Below are 27,072 nucleotides of genomic sequence, written 5' to 3'. Positions count from 1 at the left end.
TCTGCAATCTGTTAAATAAAGTTTTCATTCATTCATTCATTCATTCATTCATTCATCACACGATTGGGCGCACATGTCACATGACCAGAAACGTCAATGGCCAATCAGAGAGCGTCTCCGCAAACTGCGGCTACGGAAAAAAATCACGCAGCAACGGCTGATTGATTGATTGAAAACTTTATTTACAGATTGCAGAATGGGTACAATACAGTACAGCTCAATACACAATTGTTAAGGGGATGCAGACCAGAGAAAGACTTTCGTCTTTCGCCTCCATCATAAACTACGAGTTGACGAGTACCGACCAAACGCACGGACGGTTCGTTTTTCTTTTCCCTTCAGAAAAGAGGGTAGGAACCTTTGACGGGACGTTACCACGGACGGAAGCTAATTGTTCATGCACGCGTGGTCGGTCCGTCTCAGTAAAATGTTAAATTTCGTACTGTCGTGAAGTCAGTGAAAATGTTATTTATTATCGCATTTGTCTAACTCGTCATTGGTCTAAAAATACGGGGAGTATAACTTTAAGGTAATTTTTCAGCTAGTCTGCATATACTAAATACCTATATGTCCCTATGCCATAAATGTCATGTATGTTGTGTATGTCATAAATGTCTATATGAATTGAAAATGGGGGACCCTGATGGAAACAAGACAAACGTCTTTCTCAGGTCTGCATCCCCTTAACAATTGTATGTATTGAGCCGTACTGTATTGTACCCATTCTGCAATCTGTTAAATAACGTTTTCATTCATTCATTCATTCATTCATTCATTCATTCATTCATTCATTCATTGCTAAAATCGTCAAACCTCATTTTTGCAGTACCATGCGTCTGGTAAATAGAAATGTGTAACGTTAGTAGTAACTATCTGTGTAATCTAGACAACATACTATATATTTATGTATGGTATACAACCTCTACCATATTGGATAATGCATTCTACTGACTCTATCTACATTAAAAACTGTTTACTGCCTTACTGTATATGTCTAACGTTATCTCCTTGATCTCTTGCCAGATCAGTATGGAGTTGTCCTCCATCCTTCAACAGCTCGAGATGTCCTCTGCATCACCAGGGACCTCCCTCTCTCTCCCGTCACGGTTCCATGAGGGACACTCCTGTCCTCCGATCACAGAGGTCCTGGGCCAGCTCCTGGTGAAGCTGATTGGTGCCCCTGAAAAAGCTTCAAACCTGGAGGCGACAGCTATTATCGGCCACATAGAACAGTTATTCAGAAATGCAGATCCTCATTGGCTGTTTTCTGTTAAATTCACCAATCAGGATGATGGACTACAGAAGGCCAATCAACAGGTGGAGCTAGAGAAAGCCTACATAGGCCTGGTCCAGTCCCTGACCCAGTGGGTAGCTCTGCCTTTGTGTGAGACAAACAGTGTTTCCCTGCCAGCTAGTTCATACCAGGGCATCCCTGCCAGGGCCCTGCCTGTCTGCTCTGCTCTGGCTGCCCTGCTGCGGAGCCTGGGGGACTGGGAGAGAGGGAGAGGGACTGAAGGTGAGAGAGAAATGAGGGGAGACTGGGAAGCTGAAGGGAAATGAGAGCGAGATGCTGGGGTTGGGACTGACACAAGGGCAAGTGGATGAGAGAGAAACAGGCTGAGGTCAGGCAGTTCCCTCGAGTGGAAGCTGAACTCATGGCCAATGTCAGGAGCTGGAGAAATGAAATCCAACGTTCATTTCCTGTATTATATTACTCCACTGATCTCAAGAATCTGTTTACTTTTGTGCATTATTATAATGCAGATTGACCCCTCCTTGTTTTCTGCTCCTAGGGCCTAGGTCTGTCTCCCTGGTCCATAGTGTGGCCTCGCTGTGCTGTGTCTTTGCTGTGACCCACTTCCAGGTAGGCATCAATGTGTCTTTAAATAAAAGATGAATCAGGTTTTGCAGAAGTAACTCGCTCAATTATGGGCTGACATGGAACTCGCACTCTGGAACATACTATGCTAGTTGCTCTCAGTAAGCAGTTTATTCCACCATTATACAGCATCTAGTTCCAAACACTTCTTGTGATTGGATGAGAGGCATTCCATGAGTCCTTAGAAGCACAATATAGGAATGTGTTGTGTACCTTATTGGTATCGCTGTACCTTGTTTACATTGAATCTATACCAAATCAAAGAAGCAAGCAAGCCAGGGTGTTTATTGCCTCACAATGTGAAAAGTTTGTTTGTGGAGGACCAAAATAATCTGCTGTATCATAGTCATTGGCACTGGTGTGCTACAACCTCAGCCAAATGTTGTTAATAACCATGATATAACCCCTGTGTGTTATTGCTTAAAGGACCATGGTCTGGATATGAGTTTTAGCCCGTTTACTAATCACACATATTTTACATTACCCCTGACCAGAGCATAGCTTATTCTTTTTATTTAACATTTTATTCTTTAATTGCGAACGTTCTGTTGATAAACTAGAATTTTATAGAAGAAACCTACTCAAAAAGTATCTGCTGGTCATGCTAACAAATTGGTCACTCTTTAGAAAACATGTTTTAGTTTCTCTCTCTTTCTCCATATCCATTGTGACTTCCTGGTCCAATGCGTGCATCAATTTCTTTGACAAGAGGCGACCAGGAGATACATTTTAACACGCCGCCCGGTATGGTCCTTTTAAGTGTTGTATTCTGAATTGTACTTCCAGGAGCAGCCATGGACTAGCGCCGCCTCCAGAGATGCCGCCAGCAGCCTGTTACGGGGTCTGCTCAGGAGTGGGGGGTGGAGGGACCCAGGACACCTCCTGATGGGGAGTAATGAGGAGGAGGAAGGAAGGGGCAGAGGGGAGCAGATGTTGGGAGGCAAGGGGAACAGGACGGGGATCTTGGGAGGAATCTTGGATATTCTTCAACCTGAGCTGACCAAGTGAGTTCCCTTCCAGCTCTTTAACACTTGAACTGGATCAGTGAGTGGGTGGAAGGAGAGTCTCGGGAGGTATATTTGATTCACTGTGACTGAGTCCCTCTACTTTCACTTCAGTAGTTGAATTGGATGAATGATATTCTTGGAGGAAGCTTGGATATGCTACAATACCACTCAATTGTGTCGTTGTCTATCTGATCTGTGTGTATGTATATCATTTGGTTTTGTGTGTGTGTGTGTGTGTGTGTGTGTATGTAGTTTCACTTATCAAACTTCCGTCACATCAGAAACTCTCTGTCAACAAAAGCAGCAACACTGTATTTTAATGCCATTATTATGTCACACTTAACATACTGTCTGACTAGCTGGACACAAGCCTCCTGTACAACATTACGATCTGTACAGGTATTTTACCATCAGGCTGTGAAAGTTCTGGACAGGAAAACAAACAGCCACCACCATTGTTATAGCATAGCAAACCAGAACCTACTGAGCTGGGACAATCTTGTCAAATTCAAAGATGCCTGCCTTACCTATAAAATCCTACATGGCTTGGCTCCTCCCCCCCTCTGTACTTTCATAAAACAGAAAGCATTTGCTGATAGATATACCAGGTCTGTAGTCAGAGGGGACTGTGTAGTCCCAAACAGGAGGTCTGCTTTTAGTCAGACAGCCTTTTCCGTGAGAGCAGCCCACACCTGGAACAGTCTGCCAACACGGCTCAGGGAGTATCAAAGTTACATCTCATTTAAAACTAACTTAAAATCATGGTTGAGAGATGGTCAAGTGTGCGACCATTTGAACTGAGGGGTTGTATTTTGGTGTATTTATTTGTATGTATTTTAGTGTATTGTAACCTATACTGATTCCTACTGTGTTTTAATTACTGTACTATGTTTTTTAACTGAGGGGTTGTATTTTAATGTATTTGTTTGTATGTATTTTAGTGTATTGTGGCCTATACTGATTCCTACTGTGTTTTAATTATTGTACTATGTTTTAACTATTGTTGTGCTCATGTCACCTGCCCCAGAGACTACAGTTGAAAATTAGCCAACTTGGCTAAACTGGCATATTTACAGTCAAATGTTCCTTAATATGCACTGTCTCTGTATTTTAAACCAATAAATACAAAATACAAAAAATTTATCTGATCTGTATGTATGTATGCATGCATATATCATTTGGTTTTGTGTGTGTCTGTGTATGTGTGTGTATGCAGGGAGAGATGGCAGCGTTGTGAGGCTGTGAAGCTGGTGTTTTCTTGGTCACTGCTCCAGGTGGGTTTATTATCAGTTTTGAGGAATGGGGTTTGGCGACAGTGAGCCAAAGGAAATGTGTTTGTCAAGTCCTTGAAAGTTTTATCTTTTGTAGAAGAATTTTAGGTTATTATTTGACCGAACTTGATGGAAAAATGTGTCTTTACTAGACAGAAAAAGTGTGCTCTTTATGGTTGTCCTCAACTAAATAAATTCTTCTAATGGTCATTTGACTTGACACTTTGACAACTGGGACAGGTGCTTATGATTCTTTCAGGGAATAACTCATTCAGCATGGAAAAAAAGCACAAGAAACAACTAAGACCAAACTGACCGATTACTCAACCGAGGAGGCACAGACCTAGTACTCTTATTAATCATTAAGTAGCCTCTTAGTAAAGCTCTATATTTGTGTCCAGATTCTCCGTCCGGCCCTGTCGCCCCATCTGCCTCGTCTCTTCCCCCCGTCCCTCCTCTTCTCTGACCACCACATGCTGGACAACAGAATACTAGGAGTCACATGTCTTCATCACCTGGTCCTAAACACAGTAAGAAGTGTGTGTGTGTATTATTATATTTAGTGTGTGTGTGTGTATGTCAGGTCAGGCTGTCACAGTCAACAGTGCTACATGACAATGGTTGGAGTAACTTTGACACTGCAACCTGCTTAAATTAATTAATACCTTCTATATTGATATTGTGTGCAACCGGGTCGAGCTCTGCTGAAGGCATTACAGTGTGAAGGAGGCCTTTCTGAGCCTTACAAAACTTGCGTTATGAACAAAAATAACTCTACGTCAAATCAAATAGCAAGAGGTTTTATGGGAAATGTGGCTACCAATGGGGTTGTTAAGTCATGACATATTGGCCAAGCTTCCTGCGTTGTGCTGTGTCCCTTGTTGTTTTAATAGATCTGCATCATAAAAAAAACAGTTTGGGGTATGTGCTCTTAGTATCTCTCACTGGCCCTGGACATGAATATACTGTACTTCACACATGGCATCAGACTTAACAATCAAATTGTTTCAGCAATGGTCCCATTTGATTACTGTAATTATACCAAAGTATGCTTTTGTTGAAAACTCCTTTTTGTAGCTTTAATTTTCTGCATCATCACATTTAATATATTATTTCACTCGACGTGACTGTAAATGAAGGAAACCTCAGTTGCCTTTCGAGTTTAAATAAAGGTTTGAAATATGCTTTAGGGTTTTTTCTTTTTTAAAGAGGTGTATATAAAAAGTAATTCTAATCTGTATGTATAATATGATGCATGTTTTCTTTTCCTCAGCCTGCAGCAGATCTGCGTCAGTACAACAGGGCTGAAGTGCTCTACCAGGCCCTATACAACCACCTGTACACTAATGAAGCTACGCTAATAAAGGTACATACTGTAAATTAACAAAGCTATGCAAATACATGTACATACAGTACACTAATGAAGCTACTCTAACACAGGTACATACAGTACACTAACGAAGCTACGCTAACACAGGTACATACAGTACACTAACGAAGCTACGCTAACACAGGTACATACAGTACACTAACGAAGCTATGCTAACACAGGTACATACAGTACACTAACGAAGCTATGCTAACACAGGTACATACAGTACACTAACAAAGCTACTCTAACACAGGTACATACAGTACACTAACGAAGCTACGCTAACACAGGTACATACAGTACACTAACGAAGCTATGCTAACACAGGTACATACAGTACACTAACAAAGCTACTCTAACACAGGTACATACAGTACACTAACGAAGCTACGCTAACACAGGTACATACAGTACACTAACGAAGCTACACTAACAAAGCTACGCTAACACAGGTACATACAGTACACTAACAAGCTACGCTGACACAGGTACTGTACACTAACGAAGCTACGCTAACACAGGTACATACTGTAAGCTACACTAACACGGGTACATACTGTACACCAACGAAGCTACGCTAACACAGGTACATACTGTACACAAACGAAGCTGACACAGGTACTGTACACTAACGAAGCTACGCTAACACAGGTACATACTGTACATAGGCTATGTCCTCCTAGCCACAGACCCCATCATATTTCATTCTTATGTCACAGGGCTGGGCGATATAACGATAACGATAATTATCGCAATATATTTTAACACTGGTCGCCAAAACCGCCGTACGACGTCTTTCCTCGCCATGCTCATTCTGCCAAAGACGCCGTACCAAGTCTTTGATATCAATATTTCAAAAATCTGTGATCGAAATCATATTTCTCCCCCGGAGACTTGAGATCTACTGTTGAGCCCCTCTCAACTCTCCAACGGTTCAAGAGCGCCATCTGGTGGCCGATCGGCGGATCGCCCAGGGCGGAAACAGGAAATGAAAGCTGGTGCTCATTTCAATTCGGTCCGATCACTCGGTAATAGTCTCAGGACTCGAGCTGATCACAACGGATAGCAATCCGTTACCAATAACTCGATAAACAACATGATTTGGACGTATATACTATTATACAACCTGGAAATGGATCGAATATTTCTACATCCCATAATAGGAATATTTCTGTTCCACGCTCATCGCCCAACGGCGCGAGGAAGCTACGGTAAGATTCAACGTTATTTTTCAAAGTGTTCGATACTAACTGCTAATGATCATATCACCCACACTAGATGAATCATCTAACGTTGGCCACGGAATTATAAACGACCCCCCCCCCCATCCGGTCATCATCAGATCATACGTAGTAACTTCTAGAAGTACGTCCAGTTGAAATTTTTTATCTTGCGCATATTCCTATCAAACTGTATTTCATCATCAATATAATGCATTTGGAGCTATAAATCACGTTCTGGAGAAAGCTGCAGAAAACGATAAAAACATACTTATACTTTAGACCGTATTTTAGTATGAATATGTGAATGAAAAAGTATAACGTTACTACACCCTGAACAATAGATATAGGACGTTGAATGGGCCATAGTAATGTCAATTTAGCAATACAATTTAAAAAGTTATAGCCCTGCAAAGAAGGGGAACTTCTCCATGTTAAATAGGGCTGGCGAAGGATGGTAAATTATGAATTTAACCCTGGCGATCAAAGTGTTAATAGTTGATATCGGGAAGAAGAAAAAATCGGAAAAAAATACAGATTTTTTATTTTTATTTTTTTACCTGCAATAGGGCAGTTTTAAAACCAGAGACAGTGGACATACTTGTCTTTCTTGCCTGCAACTTAAAGTAATGGCTTTGCTTGTCCAAATGACAATACTGACCAAATTGAGATTTATTTTCCTCTTGTCCATTTATTTTGTTTGCTTTCTAATTTAACACTATGATCGCCGGGGACGAGTTAAGACGTCATTCCTAGCCATGCTCATTCTGCCGAAGACGCCGTAACTCGTCTTTGATGTCAATATTTCAAAAATCTGTCATCGAAATCATATTTCCTTTCCCGGAGCCCTGAGATGTACTGGTGAGCTCCACTCAACTGTCCAACGGTTCGAGAGCGCCATCTGGTGGCCGATCGGCCAAGAGGGAGGGGCGCGCCAAACAGGAAGTGCTCATCCATATGTGCTCCGGGCACTCGCGATCGGTAGCCGGACTCCATCTCAACACACTGGATGATCAATCGCTCGCCCTAACTCAATAAACAACGTTATTTGGACGTATATAGTATTATACAACCTGGAAATGGTTCATCAGGATCAACATCCCATAATCGAAAACGGTCTACTCCACGCTGATCGTCCAACGGCGCGAGGAACATACGGTAAGATTCAGTGTTATTTTCTAACGTATTCCATATAAACTGCTATGATGAACATATGACCCACTCTGGATGAATCATCTAACGCTGCCCACGGAATTATAAACGATCCCCCGCCCATCCGGTCATCATCAGATCATACGTAGATCATTCTAAAAGTACGTCCAGTTGAAATTTTTCATCTTGCGCCGATCGCTACCAAACTGTATTTCATCATCAATATAATGCATTTGGGGCTATAAATCAAGTTCTGGATAAAGCTGCAGAAAACGATAAAAACATACTTATACTTTAGACCATATTTTAGTATGAATATGTGAATGAAAAAGTTTAACGTTGCTACACCCTGAACAATACATATAGGACATTGAATGGGCCATAATAATGGCAATGTAGCAATAGAATTTAAAAAGTTATAGCCCTGCAAAGAAGGGGAACTTCTCCATAGACAAATAGAGCTGGCGAGGGATGGTAAATTATGAATTTAACCCATGGCGATTAAAGTGTTAAAATACAGTTTGAAACCGTCTGTACACAGTAGGCTTTTTTTTTTATCCACTTTTTCTCCCATTTTCTATATTTTTCTCCCATCCCAATTTCGTATCATCCAATTCAACCCTCCCCTGTCACGAACGCTGTTTCTTGCCTCCCACAAGCCGGCTGCAATGTGGACTAAGTCATACATAGCACAAGTCCCCTCCGGTACTTGAGGTAACAGCAGTCGCATCTTTTCACCTGCGCAGCTCGATCTCTCAGTGGCGAGGAGTAACGCGTGGGAGGCTCACGCTGCCCCCGACACTTCCTGATTCTACTGCGCAGGCGCACCAACCGACCTGTAGGAGTCACTGTCCACAACGCCCGATCCCCACCCATCAGTTTCCCACCCCCTAATACGGCCAATGTGTATTAGTACGGACGACCAGCTAAACTGAAAGCAAATGTGGAGCGCTGGGCTCGAACAGGCGAGCCCAGCGTCTCCAGATTCCGTGGCGAGCGCCTTGCCCACTACGCCATGTAGCCGCCCACCTGTACACAGTAGGCTATGTGCTAGCAGAGCTAGTCTCCAGTCATGAGTCACGGTTTACATTTTGTCCACCAAAAAAGCGCCAAAAGATAGAAAAGAAACTAGCAGAGCCAGAACTGTTCAACTCCCCTGGAGCCACAGCCAGCAGAGAAGCCGGTTTACTTTCGCTTTCAAACCAGCTGCAGCCTGAGAACTGGAGTGTGAGGGGATGTAACACTAAAGATGGCGGCAACGAAAAGAATTGCTGCAAAATAAACATCTGTTGTTTAATAATTTTTTTTTTTTTTAATTATTTATATTTGTTTTAATACTAGATTTCTTTTTATTGAGTGATATGATATTGTTATCGATATCGCAATATCATTTTTGGCCATATCGCCCAGCCCGGCTTGTGACCTTATACCTGTGTCAATAAATTTTTATTTGCAGGCTTTTATTACATAATTATTTACTCTAGTATGCGCTGTTGATTTTAAAGGGGTCACATCAACAAATTCAATAAAATGCCGTCATAACCATCTCAGAGTTTGACTGTATTTTCATTAACCGTCTTTGATAGAATACCTAGTATATGAATATAGGAAGATTCTCTCATTCTCTCTCTCTCTCTCTCTCTCTCAGGTGGTTCTACCCTGTCTACTGGACCTTTTACCGGTCTTAGAGAAGCCCCCCTCACACCCCTCCCCCTCCCCCAGGAAGCCTGGTCGCCATGATGACGTGCTGAGGCTGCTGCTGACTCACATGGAAATGGAACACAAGTTGGCGCTGCGACGCGTCTATGCCTCATCTCTCCCACTCTATATTGACAGGTCAGTCTTTGTGTGTCTGTCTATAACTCACCACTACAGCTCTATACAGATGGGTACATGCATGTATAACTGTGTGTCTGACTATCTGATTGTTTGTCAGCCCATCTGTGTGTTGAGGAACGTGTGTGTGACACCTGAACTGGGTGGCGCTAATGGTTGTGGAGGGAATATTTATGGTGTGTGTTTGTTTTCCATTCCTCCAGGATGGATATAGCCATCAGCAGACACCTGAAGCGGGTGGAGCGGGTGATTACGGGGTACCTGGAGGTGAATGACGCCCCAGAGGAGCAGTCCAGACTAGGAGTCCTGGACGCCCTGGAGAAGATACTGAGCATCGCCTGGCCTCGGTTAGCTACCCTCTATACTCCATACAACATAATGATCCACCAATCCAACTGTCTTTGAGACAATACTTCCTCTGTCACAATCAAAAGTTAGGGGGCGCACTGAAATTATGGCAAGGGTTATTAGCCCCCTAACTTTTGATTGCAAAGTCTGACATTGACCCCCTTTGCAGGAGTTGACCTAGAGCCCACCAAGGTCATGCATATCAAGTTTGGTCAATGTCAGACCTTGCAATACACTGTAAGGCTACTGTCCTGCCTCACTTCCAGTGATGAAGCTAAGCTATGCTAACGGAGCGTCTATTCCCAAAGCTAAAATGCACGCACAGAGACAAAAAAGGTATGTATCTTCTTGTCTAACTCCAGGGAAGATGTTAAATAAGCTAATTTCCCAAAATAGTGGAGTTATCCTTTAAGTCAGTATTCAACCAACAACCAAACCCAGCATTCAACATAAGGCTCAATGGTGCCATCTACTGGCAAAACTAAGGTGTTGATCTAAAACAGAGGTTCCTAAACATTTTCAGCCAGTTCAAACACAGATTTAGTCTGTCCCCGGGACCCTGTTTCATTACAGCATAGTAGTACTTTAGTTAGTACTAGCAGACAAAGTACCAGGATACAGTTTGGGTGCCAGTCCCAAGCTCATGGCTAGAAGGTATCTGTATTTTGTTGATTTTTCATCTTGAAAGTTGTGGCAATAGTGGCAGGAGGACGCGACTAGCGGCCTCCAGGCTCCACAACAGGGGGCAGCGACGGCTGCCAGACATTGATCTAAGTCTTATTGGAACCCAAGGAGGACAATACACTACCTAAAGCATACACTACCTAAAGCACCTAGTTACACTGAATACTGGAATATATATTTCATATTTCATTTAGTTAGATTTAAATTATAATTATATTGACCAAATTGTTTACCCCATGCTCAGTATGCTCAGTATATTCTTACTGTATTTATTTCTGTATATTTTATTTCATTTAATTGTATCCTATTTTATTTTACTCTACTCTTATCCTAGGCAACTTGATTTGATTTGTGTTATTATTCTAATTTGTGACCTGTCCTGTCTAAATGTTTAAATGTTGAGCGATTTGCAGTGTCTAATTTCCCACGGGATAATAAAAGTATTTCTATTCTATTCTATTCTATTCTTATGAACCTAACCCTTATCTTAACCTCACTGGAGACATCACACACCACCTTAACCTAAAATATAGATACACATTTTTATTTGTGTGTTCATCAGTTTTCAAATTTACAATGCATTTCAACTAAATGACCCACGCTTTAAGGAACAAAACTCTAAAATGTTTCATGATGTCAAACGATGTCTTTCCATTTATTACTACTACTATTACTACTATTCTTACTATTACTACTACTATTACTATTACTACTATTATTACAACTACTATTACTACTATTAATGCTACTACTATTATTACTACTACTATTATTACTATTATTACTACTACTATTAGTTACCTCCTTGTCTAAAATAATTTCAGTAGTATGGGTTTTAATGGAGCATCTTGTCACGTCACCTGGTCTGTTTCCTGGGTCGTCTCCACCACGGTAAGACAACATTTGTGGTTGAAACACAGGCCATAAGAAAAGGTATTAGGTTGTATTACTTGACGGTATCTTACTTGGGCTTCTCCCTTCTTCTTATGTCTCCTTCCTCTCTCTCTAGGATGGAGAGTCGTGCACCTGTCTTGCTGAGGAGTTTATTGAGGCTGCTGGTTGATGTCTCCTCAGATTCACTGCTGTCTGCTTCTGTCAGAGAGCAGCTGATGGAGAAGACCACCCGCTGTCTCACACTTCTGGACCACTGTACTTCTGGGAAACTTCAGGTGAGTGTCGGGTCAGTTCACTGTACTTCTGGGAAACTTCAGGTGAGTGTCGGGTCAGTTCACTGTACTTCTGGGAAACTTCAGGTGAGTGTCGGGTCAGTTCACTGTACTTCTGGGAAACTTCAGGTGAGTGTCGGGTCAGTTCACTGTACTTCTGGGAAACTTCAGGTGAGTGTCGGGTCAGTTCACTGTACTTCTGGGAAACTTCAGGTGAGTGTCGGGTCAGTTCACTGTACTTCTGGGAAACTTCAGGTGAGTGTCGGTCAGTTCACTACTTCTGGGAAACTTCAGGTGAGTGTCGGGTCAGTTCACTGTACTTCTGGGAAACTTCAGGTGAGTGTCGGGTCAGTTCACTGTACTTCTGGGAAACTTCAGGTGAGTGTCGCGTCAGTTCACTACTTCTGGGAAACTTCAGGTGAGTGTCGGGTCAGTTCACTGTACTTCTGGGAAACTTCAGGTGAGTGTCGGGTCAGTTCACCTTTAACAAACTTTCCTCCAAAAACTCAAATGTTGAAAAAAAGCATTTGTATGAAATTGCAGTGTAGTTTAAATTTTTTATTGATTAAATTGAAAGGGAATTGATTCCCTAAAGAAACACGGCAACATTACCAGTGCTTACCGTCTTCTCCAGAGTCCGATAAGAAGATAGATGCCAATATCCTCTCTGTGCATTCAGTAGAAATCTATCCACCTGCAATCTAACCTAGTTTAGCAGAAATTAATGGAAGCGGATACGGACCACTAGTCTAGCTTAAGGGAGAGGTGTTTTTGGTCAACAGCTAGGCTAGCTGGTCCATATCCGCTTCCATTAATTTGTGATAAGCTAGGCTAGCTTTTTACTCAATGCACAGAGAGGATATTGGTCTTCTTTCTGGAGAAGGTAATCACATTTCCCATAATGTTGGCGTGTTCCTTTAACACATTGGTCGCCAAAATCGCTTTTCAGCGTTATTGTCCGCCATGCGTTGACCGCCAACATCGCTGTACAGCGTTTTTTTTTTATCAATATTTCATTTTTTCGCCATGGCATTCATAATTCATCCACCCAACCACCGATGCCCTAGCGGGACCCTAGATGGGACTGCAATGGCTCAATACCGCCGCCTGGTGGATGGTCGGGCGAGTTACACACTCGCAAAAACCGGAAGTGTCATCGGTGCATCGAGGAAATTCCTCCGGCAGTCACATCTCGCTACGGGACTCTTGACAGACACTATAGTACATATGGATCGCTTTCTAAACGTAATAATCGATATGATTTCGGCGTTTATTGCGCCATACAAACCGGAAATGGACCTAGGCGATCGGCGTCGAATAATTGGGATCTTTCACCGCCAGTCTCATCGGCCCACGGTAAGAGAACAGTAACGTTATTTTCAGCCCGATTGTTTATTCATTTCACTGCAAACCATCTGATCAATATATCACCCATACTACATAAAGCTGTTACTGATGATCAAGGAATTATAAACGACCCCCCCCCCCCCTTTCCTCCACGCATGATGAAGTATAATGTATACCGATCATATACATTTGAATTTTTTAATATAGCGTGTATGGGAAAGAAACACCAATTGATAATCTATCATATGCGTTTGGGCCTATAACTAGCGTTTTTGGAATTACAGCAGAAAAGATTAAAAACATACTTATATTCTCAAAGGTATTAACACAACAATCTATGGATGAAAAAGTATAACGTTCCCACATCCTGAACGATAGATAATCGATGTTGAATGGGCCATAGTAATGTCAATATAGCAATATAATTAAAAAAGTTATAGCCCTGCAAAGAAGGTAAACATCTCCATAGGCTTTTAACGGTGGCAGAGAGGGGTATAACATGGGCACAACCCCCGGCGGTCAATGTGTTAATAATCATGATTTTACAACGACCAAATAGGACACTGGCCCAAGTATCTCAGGCTCATAAGGGATTTCTCAGTAACACTTAGAAATTAATAATGGCCACAATAATAATGATTTATTACTGAGAAATTATATGATTAACTATCAAATACTCAAGTCTCAGACCTGATGTCTCCTTCCAGAATGGCTACTACTTTGCTTCCCACATTCACTCAAAAGCTAATCCCTGTTTTTCACCTGCTAAAAGTAAACTCTGTTAAATATAATATTTGTTCCTGCCCTTGTATGTACAGTAGTTCCTCATTGGTTCCTAGGTTATTCATCATTATTACATGATTGATTGATTGAAAACTTTATTAACAGATTGCAGAATGGGTACAATACAGTACAGCTCAATACACACAATTGTTAAGGGGATGCAGACCAGAGAAAGACTTTCGTCTTGTTTACATCAGGGTCCCCCATTTTCAATTCATCAGGACATATATGACATACATGACATACAGATAGTCAGTACTGCTACATCTATACATTTATGACATACCAGATTTGCAAATACAGTACTGTTTGTGATACAGAAGGAGTCAGGAAAAGGGAGTATATACATTTGACGTAGAAACTGTACATTGGAGGAGGTTGGGTCAGGGTGGGGGGGGTTGGGTACACTGGGATATTGACAACCATACTGGGTAATCTACATTGGAGGTGGTTGGGGGGGGGGGGGCACACTGTATATACAAGCAAAACTGTACATTGAGGGGGGGGGGGGGGGAGACACTGTACAAACATACAAAATTGTACATTGGACTATTGACAACCATACTAGGTAAATGACTGTACATTGGAGGGGGTTGGGTTAGGATATTTACAGGGGCCAGTGTTGAATTGCAGTCTCCCGTAGGTGTCCCTTGAGAGAGGTTTTGAAGGTGGGTAGTGATCCACATTCCTTTACAGCTTTGGGTAGGGCGTTCCACATTGATGTGGCATAATTGCGAAACGTGTTTAGTCCCTTATTTGAGCCGAATCTGGGTTTAACATGATTTGTGGAGCTCCCTCTGGTGTTGTGATCGTGGTATTCACTGACCTTTGGGAAGTATTTTGACATGTACATGGGTACCTTGGTCGTGTAGTGTATCTTGTAGACCAGGCCCATTGCAAGTTGCTGTACTCTGTCGTCTACTCTAAGCCATCCTAGGTTGTCAAAGTGGGCAGGGGTGAGGTGGGTTCTAGGCGTTTTAACATTCGCCTAATTGACCTTCACTGCGTTTAGAACACCGAGGCGCAGTGTCGGTCAATTATTTTGCGACAATGACCTTGTAGCTATACATTATCCCTTACTTATTTGTAAAGTGAAGTGTTACTGATTTCTCTCTAGACCTGATGGTTGTATCTAGTATCTAGCCGTCTATCTCTGAGTTTCTATCTGTCTACTTGTCTGAGTCACTGCCGAATGCCGATCTATCTCTCTCTCGGTCTGTCTGTCTCTCAGCCTCTCCTTCAGCAGATGGACAGCAGCTGTGCCAGTGGTCCTGTGCTGAGTTGCCTGGAGATGGTAACCATGGCGACACAAAGGTGAAAAATCATGCACACCTGGCTGGTACCAGGAGCCATGGACAGTCTGGCTAAACACTGTACTCTAGATTGACATGAGAAGACTGGGACGCAGCCACAATGCTCTCACAGAACATGTTCAGCACCAGGAGAAAGTGTAAGTGCTGTTCCCAGTCTCCCAATGGTGAAGAGGAAGCCTTTTCTGTCTGAGGAAAGCAACAGTTGTGATTGGAGGATCAAGAAAGGAGGGCAGAGTTTGAGATAGGTCAAGTCCCAGTCTCCCAGTCGTAAAGAGGAAGCCATTTTCCAATGATTTTATGACGACACAAACTCATTCTTGTTTTATAATCCTAGACTGTATTGGGGAAATAAGGGACTGATAGCAAACAGTCTGCAGTGTCATTGGATAGAAGCCTCCCTCATAACTTTACTTAACCCCCAGGTTGCCTCTTCCCACTAGAATGCATTTAGCCTAGCTTGTAGATACTTATATCTGTGTACTGTACATACCCTGGATGTTTTATATTGAATAAACTTTGATTTATAAACATGTTATATATTCCTTAATTGTGACATTTTCCAGATTCTTTTTTTCAACTAATGTGATGACACACTTTAGGTAAATTGTGGCTATTTCACCTCTTAATGCATTCCACTGTGCTGAACTGTTTTTTTTATTTTTATTTTTTATCCAAACCCTGACATTATAATTATAAACGCAAAACTATCTTCTGATCTTCACCTTCTCCACGACTGGCTGCAATCCAATCATCTAACTGTTAACATTAAGAAAACAGAATGTATGTATTTCCGATCCCCTAGAAAAAACATATCTATGTCTGACCCCATACACTTTGCAAATCACACATTAACCATAACAGAAACATACAAATACCTTGGAGTAACTCTTGACACTCACCTCACTTACAAACATCACATCAATAGCTTAGTCAAGAAGGCCAATCAAAAACTATTTGTTTACAGCAAGATCAGACCATTTCTCAACCTCACTGTTTCAAACACATATCTACCGTACTTGCAATTTTTCTTTCAACAATATCTTACTGTCTCCCAATCTGGTCCCTCACAACAAAGGAAATTATATTATTATATATTATAATATATATTATATATAGGATCAGCCATCACCGTATATCAATATTTCTAACATGATTACTGAAAATATGTTACAATTATACAAGTGAATACAGTAACAGTAATGCCTGGTTGGATCCAGGATTATTACTGTTCCATCATTGGATGCTGTACTTTATAGCCACCCCCCTTCCGTAATTTTATTTTTACCATTTATTTATTTGAATTTTTTATTTAAAAACATTTTTTTTTTTACTTCAGTGCTGACCTTCATTGTTTGTTGGTTGTCCTTTTTATTGTCCGTCAACTGCACTGAGCTACTGGATACCTAAATTTCCCTAAGGGGATGTATAAAGTATCCGTCTATGTAAAATGTTTTATTAATGTACGCCATCCCCCATGATCAAATAAAGTAAACCTAATCTAATAGTTTTCTAAAAAGAGTCTTTATAAAAGAAAAGATTCAAACATTTCATATATTTATTTATCAAATATACAATTGACGGTCTTGACCAGCTACTGTATCATTCAAATACACTGACTCAACTCTTCCACCTCCAAGGTTCTGGTCATAGTCTTCTCATCTTTTCCACACAAATAACATTACCAATATAAACCAAGATACCATCAGGAGGAGGTCCATGGTATCAGGCTGGTCAGTCCTCATACACATTATAAATTTGCAAACACTTATCATCAGCCATGTAGAGGGGCAGTTTCCCACAGACCGCACCATCATCTTTCCCAAAATGCTTTCAAATAAGGAACGATGATGACATCTCTGGAATTCTTATGGAATATTACCCATTTAAAGATCCAAGGAGAAAGGATTACAAATTAAGATTTTCATGTGGAAATCTATCCTATACATGTTAATTGAGACCTCATCAATGCCTGTTCTAGGTGAATAGAGATGAAGACAGGATCCCCGTCTCTGCCGTTTCTATAAATACACAGGAGTGAGAGAGTCAGAGCTAGAGTTTGATCAATACCATGTTTGCTGACCAAGTACTCTAATGAACGCTCAGCAGCGCCACTGTATAGAAAAAGGCACCGATTTACTATATGGTGTATGGGTTGACATTGCTACACCAACAACAACCAGTCTGATTTGGGGAACCATTGCAACATGGTTTGTAAAAGGAAGGAGGCCCCTGCCTGAAGCCAGGAGTCTCTATGTGAGAATAGCCGTGTGTTCCAACTGTCCAACCATGTGCCCCAAAGATAGATGCACTCCTTCACTGGCAAAGTGGGACAGTTTTAATTTGGAAAATGCTCTCAAAGGAAGCAAGCTTAAAATACACTGCGATAGTAGTGTCTCATACACTAGTACAACGCATATGCCAATATAGTGAACAGACTAATTTACTTGGTGGTAGAACCATATGACTACATGGACACAGACACTTTCAGTCGACGAGATCAAGTGAAGGAGTGTGTCCCTGAGGGCAGTCCAGAGGGTGAGACACCCCACGCAAGGAGTCCCGACCCCAACACAGAGAACCCCTCGGGTGGAGCATAGGTGGGGGGTAGAGCGAAGGCTCCGCGGGAACTACGTAGCTTTGCTCTTGGAGGACGGCTCTGTCTCCTGTTCGTACTCGATCTCCACATAGGCCCTCTTCTTCGCGAATGCTGGGCCCTTCGCCGGAGCTTTGCCTTTAGACTTGGCAACAGACGTCTCCATCTCCTCCTCAGACTCCTCTTCGTCGTCCTCCTCGCTAGACTCCTCCTCACCACCTTCCTCTTCATCACCACTCCCCTTCAGGTTATCCATGTCCTGTACGATAGATTAAAAACAAGATATTTATGTTTTTATGAAATTAGATCAACGTGATGCATCTCCATTTGAGCCATTCCAGAACCGAATGTGGATGAGGTGAAAGCCATGTTTACCTCAAAATCGCTGAGGTCACTCTCGTCAATCTCATCCTCGGCCACAAACTCTTTCTTGCCAACGTCCTGCAAACGTTTACGGAGAATTTAGTAATCCAGCGAATACAGAATCACATACAATATGTAGACCAGGGGTCTGCAATTAAGTTTGGCCTCGAGCCACATTTATTCCAAGCCATTATGTGTTGGGCCAGAACCAAAAACAATGGCTAATTTTATAAATTGATAGTGAAAATGTTTTAACTCTGTGACAGACCACCTTATAACAGAGACAATAGATCAAAATAAACTAGCTGCATAGGTGGCATACTGTAAACGAGCAGTTTATTCTACTTTCCATTATTATATATAATAAATGTTTGCACTGAACCTTTGATTATACCTTTGTCTCTATCGGTCTATCCTACATTACACACAACCAGCGTGTCTATCCGACGGCCCATTCTGTGGAGCGGACTGGACTATTGAGAAACAATAGGAATTTTCAACAATTTCTAGCATTTCCATTGGCTAGTGACAGACATAGATATATGATAAAGATAGATACAGCGGATTAAGCGCAGTCCAGCGAAAACAACCAATCTAGATATTTCACTCTGAGGTCTCTCTCTCAGGTTGTACAGGTTAACAGTAGTCTCTCAGGTTGTACAGGTTAACAACAGGTTAACAGTAGTCTCTCTCAGGTTGTACAGGTTAACAGTACTCTGAGGTTGTACAGGTTAACAGTAGTCCCTCAGGTTGTACAGGTTAAGTAGTCTCTGCACTCTAAGAAGGTCCTCTAGATTAAGGTCCTCCTAGTTATAACATCGCTAGACATTAATCCTAAAACTTCGATCACCTCGTCATCCTCTTCCTCCTCCTCCTCTCCCTCCGCTTCCGACTCGCTTTCATCATCCTGTTTCTCCAGAGCTTTGTCAAAGGCATGGACTGGGAAGTTGTAGATGTCTCCATACTACACACACACACACACACATGATTACTGGCTCTATACACAAAGATTACTCATTCTTACTCAATTATGACTCAAATCGTTTCTAAAGAGTAAAAGTACAGCTTTGTCAAAGATGTGGACCAGTAAGTTAAAACAGGTTTCTCTATTGACACTGATAGTTAGAAGAGTAAATATAATGCATATACTGTCCATTTCTGTCCTATACATTGCAATGTTTAAGGATGATGCAATGTCCACTCTGGAACAATAAAGGTCTCGTATAACAAATGCATTCAGTGAAAATTCATATTGGATGTTGATAAGAGTTAAATTACAGAACACATGTCACATACCGTTCCCTGTTTGAGTCTCTCCAGCAGTTCTTTCTCTATGGCGTTATCCAGCTGGGCGGCGATAAGGGCTTTTTCCTATAGGACAAAAACACAGTTGCTGTATTCAAATTCTGATCAACAATACACACATAGTGTACATTTTCAGCACTACGTTTGTTTAGCAATGATTGTAAGTATTATTAGCTAAATATGAGAGTATAAAGAATCTCCGCGCATTGCATCGGAAAACGGATGATTAGATGAGAACAAGAAGCACTCATGAAATCGTTGTAGTCCAGAGAAAGTGGAGACCCAGGGCTTTCGATGGACATCTACATTTCATAAAACTACACTACCCAGCTCACACCAGCCGTCGACAAAGGAAGGCCATTTTTTTCTTACAAGCATTAACTGGAATATCGTGTTTACATCTCACGGATGGAACAAACCTCAATGTTATTGCCATAAAATACAACATATATCGTTTCTTTACCCTTCTGTGAACATCTGAAAAGAAACGTGATTATACAAAAGTAACTATACTAACAGTAGATTTCATTCACGGTCTTTGCTGCCCTCTACCGGGCGAATAGAATAGAGGAGATTTTGGCCTTTCAAATGATGCATCAATTGACCCTATAAAGTCATTTATAGGCCTGGCCTTTTATATTCATATGTCATATTGCATTGTGTACAGGTGGAAAAATTCAGTACTGCATCTACAAAAAACCCTGTAAATGATCTGCCCATTGTTAATTTGCTTAGATTATTACTATACTTGATCTCAAGAAGTAGCTGAATGAGCTCAGTGGCATATTTTAGCCATTGTCAGCATGGTGTTATTCACTGTCAAAGATGAAGAAACCCAATCATTTCTTTCCATAAAAATTTATATTCTCCTTTGGTTCATTACTATTTACTCAAGCATAGTAACGGACACAATATTTCTGACACTGGGAATACATTCCCCTGAGGTCCATAGATGTCCCTAGATACAATAACATGCTAATGGACTTGGGTATGTACTTTTAGGCGTATTTTCAGAAAAATAATATACACCGTATATATATATATAAAATACAATATAGGGTCAAATCGGTCTCTTTCTTCATTATTTCAAACACAGACCTCTTTCCTCTTCTCTCTGGCCTCCACTTTCCTGCTGAGAGGCACCAGCTTCCTCCTGAAATCACAACACAACAAAATCAGTCCAGCTCACAACTTAACACTTTGACTGCCGGGAGCCGTCTTTAGACGTCTTTGCTGGCCATGCTAAAGTTGCCGGGGGACGCTGTACGTCGTCTTTATATCAATATTTCAAAAATCTGCGATCGGATTCATAATGTCCCTCCGCTGGCCTGAGATCCACCAGCAGGACCCACTGAGCTCTCTGGCGGTTCAGGAGCGCCATCTGGTGGCCGATCGGCGCAAGCGCTTAACAGGAAGCGCACTAGAGGTTTTGCTAGACGTCCGTATTGCTTCCGGCCACTCGGTACATGTTCCGTGACTCTAGCTCGTCACACTACATAGCGATCGATTGCCAATAACTCGATAAACAACATGATTTGGACGTATATACCATTATACAAGCTGGAGATGGACCGGGTAATAATATATCCCATAATGATAAAATTTCTACTCGACGATGATCGCCCAACGGCGCGCGGAGACTGGGGTGAGTTTCAGCGTGTAACGTTACCGTCTTCGATAATAACTGATATTATCAACATTTGACCCACATTAGATGATTGGTATAACGCTGCCCACGGAATTATAAACGCCCCCTCGCCCATCCGGTCAACATCAGATGACGTGTAGTAACTTCTAGAAGTACGTCTAGTTGGAATTTTTTATATCGCGCTGATTGCCATCAAACTGTATTTCATCATCAATATAATGCATTTGGGGCTATATATCACGTTCTGGAGAAAGCTGCAGAAAGAGATGAAAACATACTTATACATTAGACCATACTTTACTATGAATATGTGAATGAAAAAGTTTAACGTTGCTACACAATGAACAATACATATAGGACTTTGAATGGGCCCTAATAATGGCAATGTAGCAATAGAATTAAAAAAGTTATAGCCCTGCAAAGAAGGGGACTTTCTCCATAGACAAATAGCGCTGGCAATCTATGGTATATCATTAATTTAACCTTAGGCAACCAAAGTGTTAAACACAAATCCACACTCACTTTTCTGTAGCAGTGGCAACTAGTTGGGGATCATTTTTGTTTGGGATTTTCTGTCCCGGCTGGGTTCTAGTTTAGGTGCTACAACTGATCTTATATGGATAACTGCTAATCACAAACACTGGCCCGAAACTAGGCTCTTTATTGAGAGTAGTTTACACTGTGGTGGCCCAGTAACACTGCTGAATAAAGTATTAATTATGACTGCAAAGAAAAACAACTACCACCAATAATGCTGCACTCGTTACTACTAGTAATAACACTGAATTAACAATTACTTACCGTCGCTTGAGTGTCAGTTTGCGGATACGGATAAGATACTGTGTGATCTTGGTGAAGCGTTGTTTGCATTTATGTCTGATGAAGCGCTGCCAGTAGATCAAGTTCTCATCTATCTGCTCCAGAGCCTTCTCATAGTTCTTACTGAGCTTCACCTGGAGAGACACACACCAGAACAATGGTAAAGTCATTACATCTTAAGTGATCTAGAGCCTTAGTCATAGTTTAACACTTTTTTTTTTATCCCCTTGTAATTATGTAAATAAATTAAAAAAGAATAGCAATAGCTATCGTTTTTGGACGTCATGACAGCTTTATGGAACTCTGCCCTTTTAACTAAATTCCAAAGGTTTACTGTATTTCACTTGAGCGAAAAATGGGCACTTGCATGTTAAATAAGACATTTCTGAGAATTAAATTTCACGCTATACCCCTAGCCTGGCCTATACTAAGTCATCTAAAAAGACACAGAGTCAATCATACATCACCACAAAACATGGACAAACCAGATGACAATTAACTCTAATCTGCACCTAGAGAAGCACAAGAATGTGGCTTTTGACACGGAATTGCTTAGCACTAGGGATTTACTGATAGACACTTATCAAATATCAGTCCGATACCAGGCTAATATTGAAATCCAATACCAAGAACCATGTGTAACATGCCAGAAATTGCAAAGTTTACTGCATCTATAAGACGCATAAGCATGTTAGATCTCTCTAATGGAGAAAGGTCTATTATATCTCAATAATTTCATCAAACTGATGATCTAAGTCTGTACTGTTCAGTGAAAGTGATGGATCGGTACCTCTGTATTGGCCGAAACTGAAAACGTTAGCAGGGTTCAAACTAAATACACACACCTATGTTTACATAGGCAATCTGAGTGAGGGGTAAATACTATTAAACATTTCCAAGACAACATCGATTTTTCCCTAGGATATTTGGTAATTTTTGTCAATTTACCAGGTTTTCCATGACAAGTGGGAACCCTGGTCATTGATTACTGATTCAGAATGGTTATGGCAGTGAAGAAGTGGAATCTAGAGCTGCCGCGATTACCGCATTACCGCGGTATCGCTGTTACATCACGGCCACCGCAGAGTAGGCTGAATACCGCGTCACCGCTGTTTTTTATAATAATAATAAATTACCCTCCTCTCGTTGGGCTTGCGGCTCTGCAGATATACCCTACTACTCTATCGAGGTTCCAAGCGACCCTATTGGGTACCAGAAAAGTCACGTGAAACATTGCAGACCACTGATTGGTCAGAAGAGAGACGCGTCACACGTTGTAGCGTCATGCAGTGTGTTACCACCAATCGGCAAGCGCGTATTAGTTTTTTTATGTCCTGAATGTCAGCTCATCACAACACGGCTAATAACGTTAGCTTTAACTCTCCGCCGGAGTGGACTACCATCGCGCCTCAGGAGTACTAAACGAGACATAATGATTTTACTGTCTGCAACGAATGTTATAATAAAAGCCCTTCGTTCTATACACTCGTCTGATTGAAAACTTTATTAACAGACCGCAGAATGGGACAACTCAGCACGCTCTGAGCAAAGAAAGGAACTGAGATATGAATAGAGTATTGCTTGCTATGGTCCGGTAAATACGCTGATGTTATTGAACGTATAACTATATAATGTCAATGCCACAAAACGAATGCCTTTATTATAAAGTAGTAACTTTATAGTAATAATAATAAGAAAGGGTCGGGGGGGTTAGGGGTAACTACCCCTGCCCGCGACACCGAGTGAACTGCGCACGACCAGAGGGGAAACTTCGAATCCGTGTTTCACTTTCAATAACGAATGCGTGCTTGCCGAATCCCAAACAATATTCATGCTGCAAAGTCATCCTCTAAAGATAGACATTTAGACTAGAGGCAGGCTATATGCTATAAAGAGTAGACTACTACTAAAAAAAAAAAAATGCATTCAAACTTTTTTTTTTATTTTTTGTGTGCGTGCGGTAATAACCGCGGCGGTAGGAAATATTTTGCAAATTTGTGCGGTAAGGAAATAATCAATACCGCGGCAGCTCTAGTGGAATCGGTGCTTCCCTACCAAGCACAATCCTTTCAGACAGTCTAGACTCTAGATGTTATTGGTGTTGAAACACAGCATCTACTGACCTTCTCCCACATCCTGGCAGGGAAAGCTGCTCGCTCTATGACCTTCATGTACAGGTAACACTGACCTGGAAGTACAAAAACAAAACATGCCATTTATAGCCTCTACATGTAGGATTTGGACATCAATACATCATTGTCAATTCAATGTCCATACGGCATAATCCCCACCCCCCGAAAATAAATCTCTATTTTAGGTTAGGGTGAGGAGTGAGGTCTCCACCGAGGTTAAGATCAGGGTTGAAGTAAGGGTTAGGCTTATAACAACTTTTATTTAACAAAAACAAGGGTGGGAACAAACCACAACACCTCCTTTGCAACAGGAAGCATGAGGTCCATAGATGTCCCTAGATACCAAGAACATGCAAATAAACCTTGCAGAAGTGGAGCAATCTTCCATTTACTTGGGTATGTACTTTTAGGTGAATTGAGGCAATCTGAAAATATGGCTATGGCTTAAGAGGTTAAAGTGAGTGTGTGCATGTGGATGTGTGTGCAATGAGTGTAGATGGATGGGTTGATGTTACATAGTCATTGAGCATAGAAGGGGATAGAAGCTCCTTCTGAGTCTTTCTGTACTGGCCATGAGACTCTGGTAGTGCTTGCCTGACCGCAGCAGTGCAAAGAGGCAGTTGTTTGGGTGACTAGAGTCTTTGACTATTCTCTTAAGCCTTGACTGCATACATTTCTCAGTATAGGTGGCCCCGGAGGGAATCAAACCCCTAACCCTGGCAGTGTTAGTGCCATGCTCAGAGAGTGCCAACTGCCAAGCACGCCTGCCCACTTTGACAACCTAGGATGGCTTAGAGTAGACGACAGAGTACAGCAACTTGCAATGGGCCTGGTCTACAAGATACACTATACGACTAAGGTACCCATGTACATGTCGAAATACTTCCCAAAGGTCAGTGAATACCACAACCACTACACCAGAGGAAGCTCAACAAATCATGTTAAACCCAGATTCGGCTCAAACAAGGGACTAAACACGTTTCGCAATTATGCCACATCAATGTGGAACGCCCTACCCAAAGCTGTAAAGGAATGTGAATCCCTACCCACATTCAAAACCGCTCTAAAAGAGCACCTACGGGAGACTGCAATTCTAAACTGGCCACCGTAAATGCCCAAAACCCCCACCACCTCCTAATAGACAGTCTCCTCCCCACCGCATGTATATATTCCCTCCCCGCCGTATGTATATTTCTCTCCCACCCACCCACCCCCTCCTAATGTACAGTCCCCTCCCCATCATATGTATATACTCTGTCAGGATCTAGGGGTAACAGTACTGTATATTTGAATACCGTTTATGTCACAAATGTATCAGTACTAAATACCTATATGTCCCTATGCCAAAAATGTAATTTATGTTGTGTATGTCATAAATGTCTATATGAATTGAAAATGGGGGACCCTGATGGAAACAAGACAAACGTCTCTCTCAGGTCTGCATCCCCTTAACAATTGTGTGTATTGAGCCGTACTGTATTGTACCCATTCTGCAATCTGTTAAATAAAGTTTTTCATTCATCATTCACACAGGAGAAAACATATTTAAAAATGGCGACCATTGTGACAGCATACCTTTCTCCTCCCTGATGGTTGCATATTGGCTGTTGGCGAGCGGGCAAGACGAGCGATTACACAGCCCTGTGATGCTGTATTCATTACGACAGAAGTTCTGAGTCTTGGTCCTGAAGAGAGGAGGTAAGAGACACGATGGTGAGTTAATGGGATGTAAAATAGTACCCGCAATGACACATGGGTGAGCTTTTTTTATAACATTAAAACAGACGCCGGGCTTACGTGGCTTTGTAGGAGCAGAACTGTCTGTTTCCAATGATGTCCCAGATGACCTGAAGAAGCGAATCAGACCGGTGGTCGTTTGAGATTGTTAACGATAAAAACACACAACACAAAATGTTTTGGAAACAATATTAGTTGGGCGAATGCAGAAAGACGGGGATCTCCCTTGGATCAATATTATAAGTAGTCTATCAAGAAAGCAGAAATTCGAAGACACTACTCTAAACGTGTAAAGCCAACACCGCGTGAACACAGAGTGTCGACTTCAACAATCTCGCTACGCAGTTAAAGCGACGACAATATATCCCAGAACATTTACAAGCTGTACAGATGATCCGGGTTATACACCGTGAAGCATCGGCATGGCGTGCTCCATTTAAAGCTAAGCAATAGCATAGGTTAGCCAACAGTACCGATGAGCCATGAGCAGCCACAAATATCACCGCTTACGTCGTCGTGTTGCATTTTCGTTTCCTCGAAGACCCGTCGTATAGAAGTATTCTTCTACACTCTTACTTCAGATGTATATGTTATTAATTATGTTATATAATAATAACAATAATGACTAGAATAATTCCTCTCGTCAGCGCAGCCACATGGACATACAGGAAGCCGACATTTCTCACGCGTAAACTCTCGTTACGTCACGACACGTCACGTTAGATATCGCGGTGCTTGGTGTAATCACGGATACGTATTTAGGTTTCATCTTTTTCATGTTGTGTGAATGAATGAATGAATGAATGAATGAATGAATGAATGAAAACTTTATTAACAGATTGCAGAATGGGTACAGTGCAGTACAGCTCAATACATACAATTGTTAAGGGGATGCAGACCAGAGAAAGACTTTCGTCTTGTTTACATCAGGGTCCCCCATTTCCAATTCATCGTACATGTGTGACTTTGTTTTGAATGTAAATGAAAAGTGACATCCGGTTGTCTTTATGTATTAGCATGTTTCTCTGATTAAACAATCTTTGTACGTTATCTTCACTATATATATATATTTGTTTACTTTACTGCCTGTTTTATTT

General features: G+C 41.5%; 2 protein-coding genes across 3 annotated transcripts; one reads left to right on the top strand and one right to left on the bottom strand.

Moving 5' to 3' along the window:
• Positions 1–412: 412 nt before the first annotated feature.
• Positions 413–15,874, top strand: tti2 (TELO2 interacting protein 2). Of its 2 annotated transcripts, none has more exons than XM_084314310.1 (11): positions 413–529; positions 1,024–1,516; positions 1,794–1,864; positions 2,666–2,883; positions 4,103–4,160; positions 4,559–4,687; positions 5,431–5,523; positions 9,550–9,737; positions 9,941–10,084; positions 11,844–11,938; positions 15,297–15,874. In XM_084314310.1, exons 2-11 carry the CDS (start codon positions 1,030–1,032, stop codon positions 15,431–15,433), a joined length of 1,620 nt encoding a protein of 539 aa, XP_084170436.1. In that variant the 5' UTR covers positions 413–529; positions 1,024–1,029; the 3' UTR covers positions 15,434–15,874. The 2 variants fall into 2 exon arrangements, with proteins under 2 accessions (XP_084170436.1, XP_084170435.1); XM_084314309.1 differs by having other exon boundaries at positions 11,779–11,938.
• Positions 15,875–16,959: 1,085 nt separating this feature from the next.
• mak16 (MAK16 homolog) lies at positions 16,960–26,656 on the bottom strand. The gene is made up of 10 exons (XM_084320558.1): positions 26,486–26,656; positions 26,036–26,085; positions 25,814–25,923; positions 24,230–24,294; positions 22,089–22,240; positions 20,738–20,792; positions 19,631–19,705; positions 19,185–19,298; positions 18,347–18,412; positions 16,960–18,230 (listed from the first exon to the last, which is right to left on the bottom strand). Exons 1-10 carry the CDS (start codon positions 26,498–26,500, stop codon positions 18,006–18,008), a joined length of 927 nt encoding a protein of 308 aa, XP_084176684.1. The 5' UTR covers positions 26,501–26,656; the 3' UTR covers positions 16,960–18,005.
• Between the last annotated feature and the right edge of the window lie 416 nt (positions 26,657–27,072).

Source organism: Notolepis coatsorum (genome assembly GCF_963971535.1).
Source record: "Notolepis coatsorum genome assembly, chromosome: 1".
NCBI lineage: Eukaryota > Metazoa > Chordata > Actinopteri > Aulopiformes > Paralepididae > Notolepis > Notolepis coatsorum.
The sequence above is the reverse complement of the archived record's forward strand: the minus strand, read 5'-3'. Positions and strand labels throughout refer to the sequence as shown.

Coding starts and splice junctions, on each gene's coding strand:
- tti2 (XM_084314309.1), top strand. CDS start 1,030: ATGGAGTTGTCCTCCATCCTTCAACAGCTCGAGATGTCCTCTGCATCA. Junction 9,738..9,940: donor CTCCCACTCTATATTGACAG/GTCAGTCTTTGT, acceptor CCATTCCTCCAG/GATGGATATAGCCATCAGCA. Junction 11,939..15,296: donor GTACTTCTGGGAAACTTCAG/GTGAGTGTCGGG, acceptor TCTGTCTCTCAG/CCTCTCCTTCAGCAGATGGA.
- mak16 (XM_084320558.1), bottom strand. Junction 19,299..19,630: donor AGAGACTCAAACAGGGAACG/GTATGTGACATG, acceptor GTGTGTGTGTAG/TATGGAGACATCTACAACTT. Junction 18,231..18,346: donor GTGACCTCAGCGATTTTGAG/GTAAACATGGCT, acceptor TCTATCGTACAG/GACATGGATAACCTGAAGGG.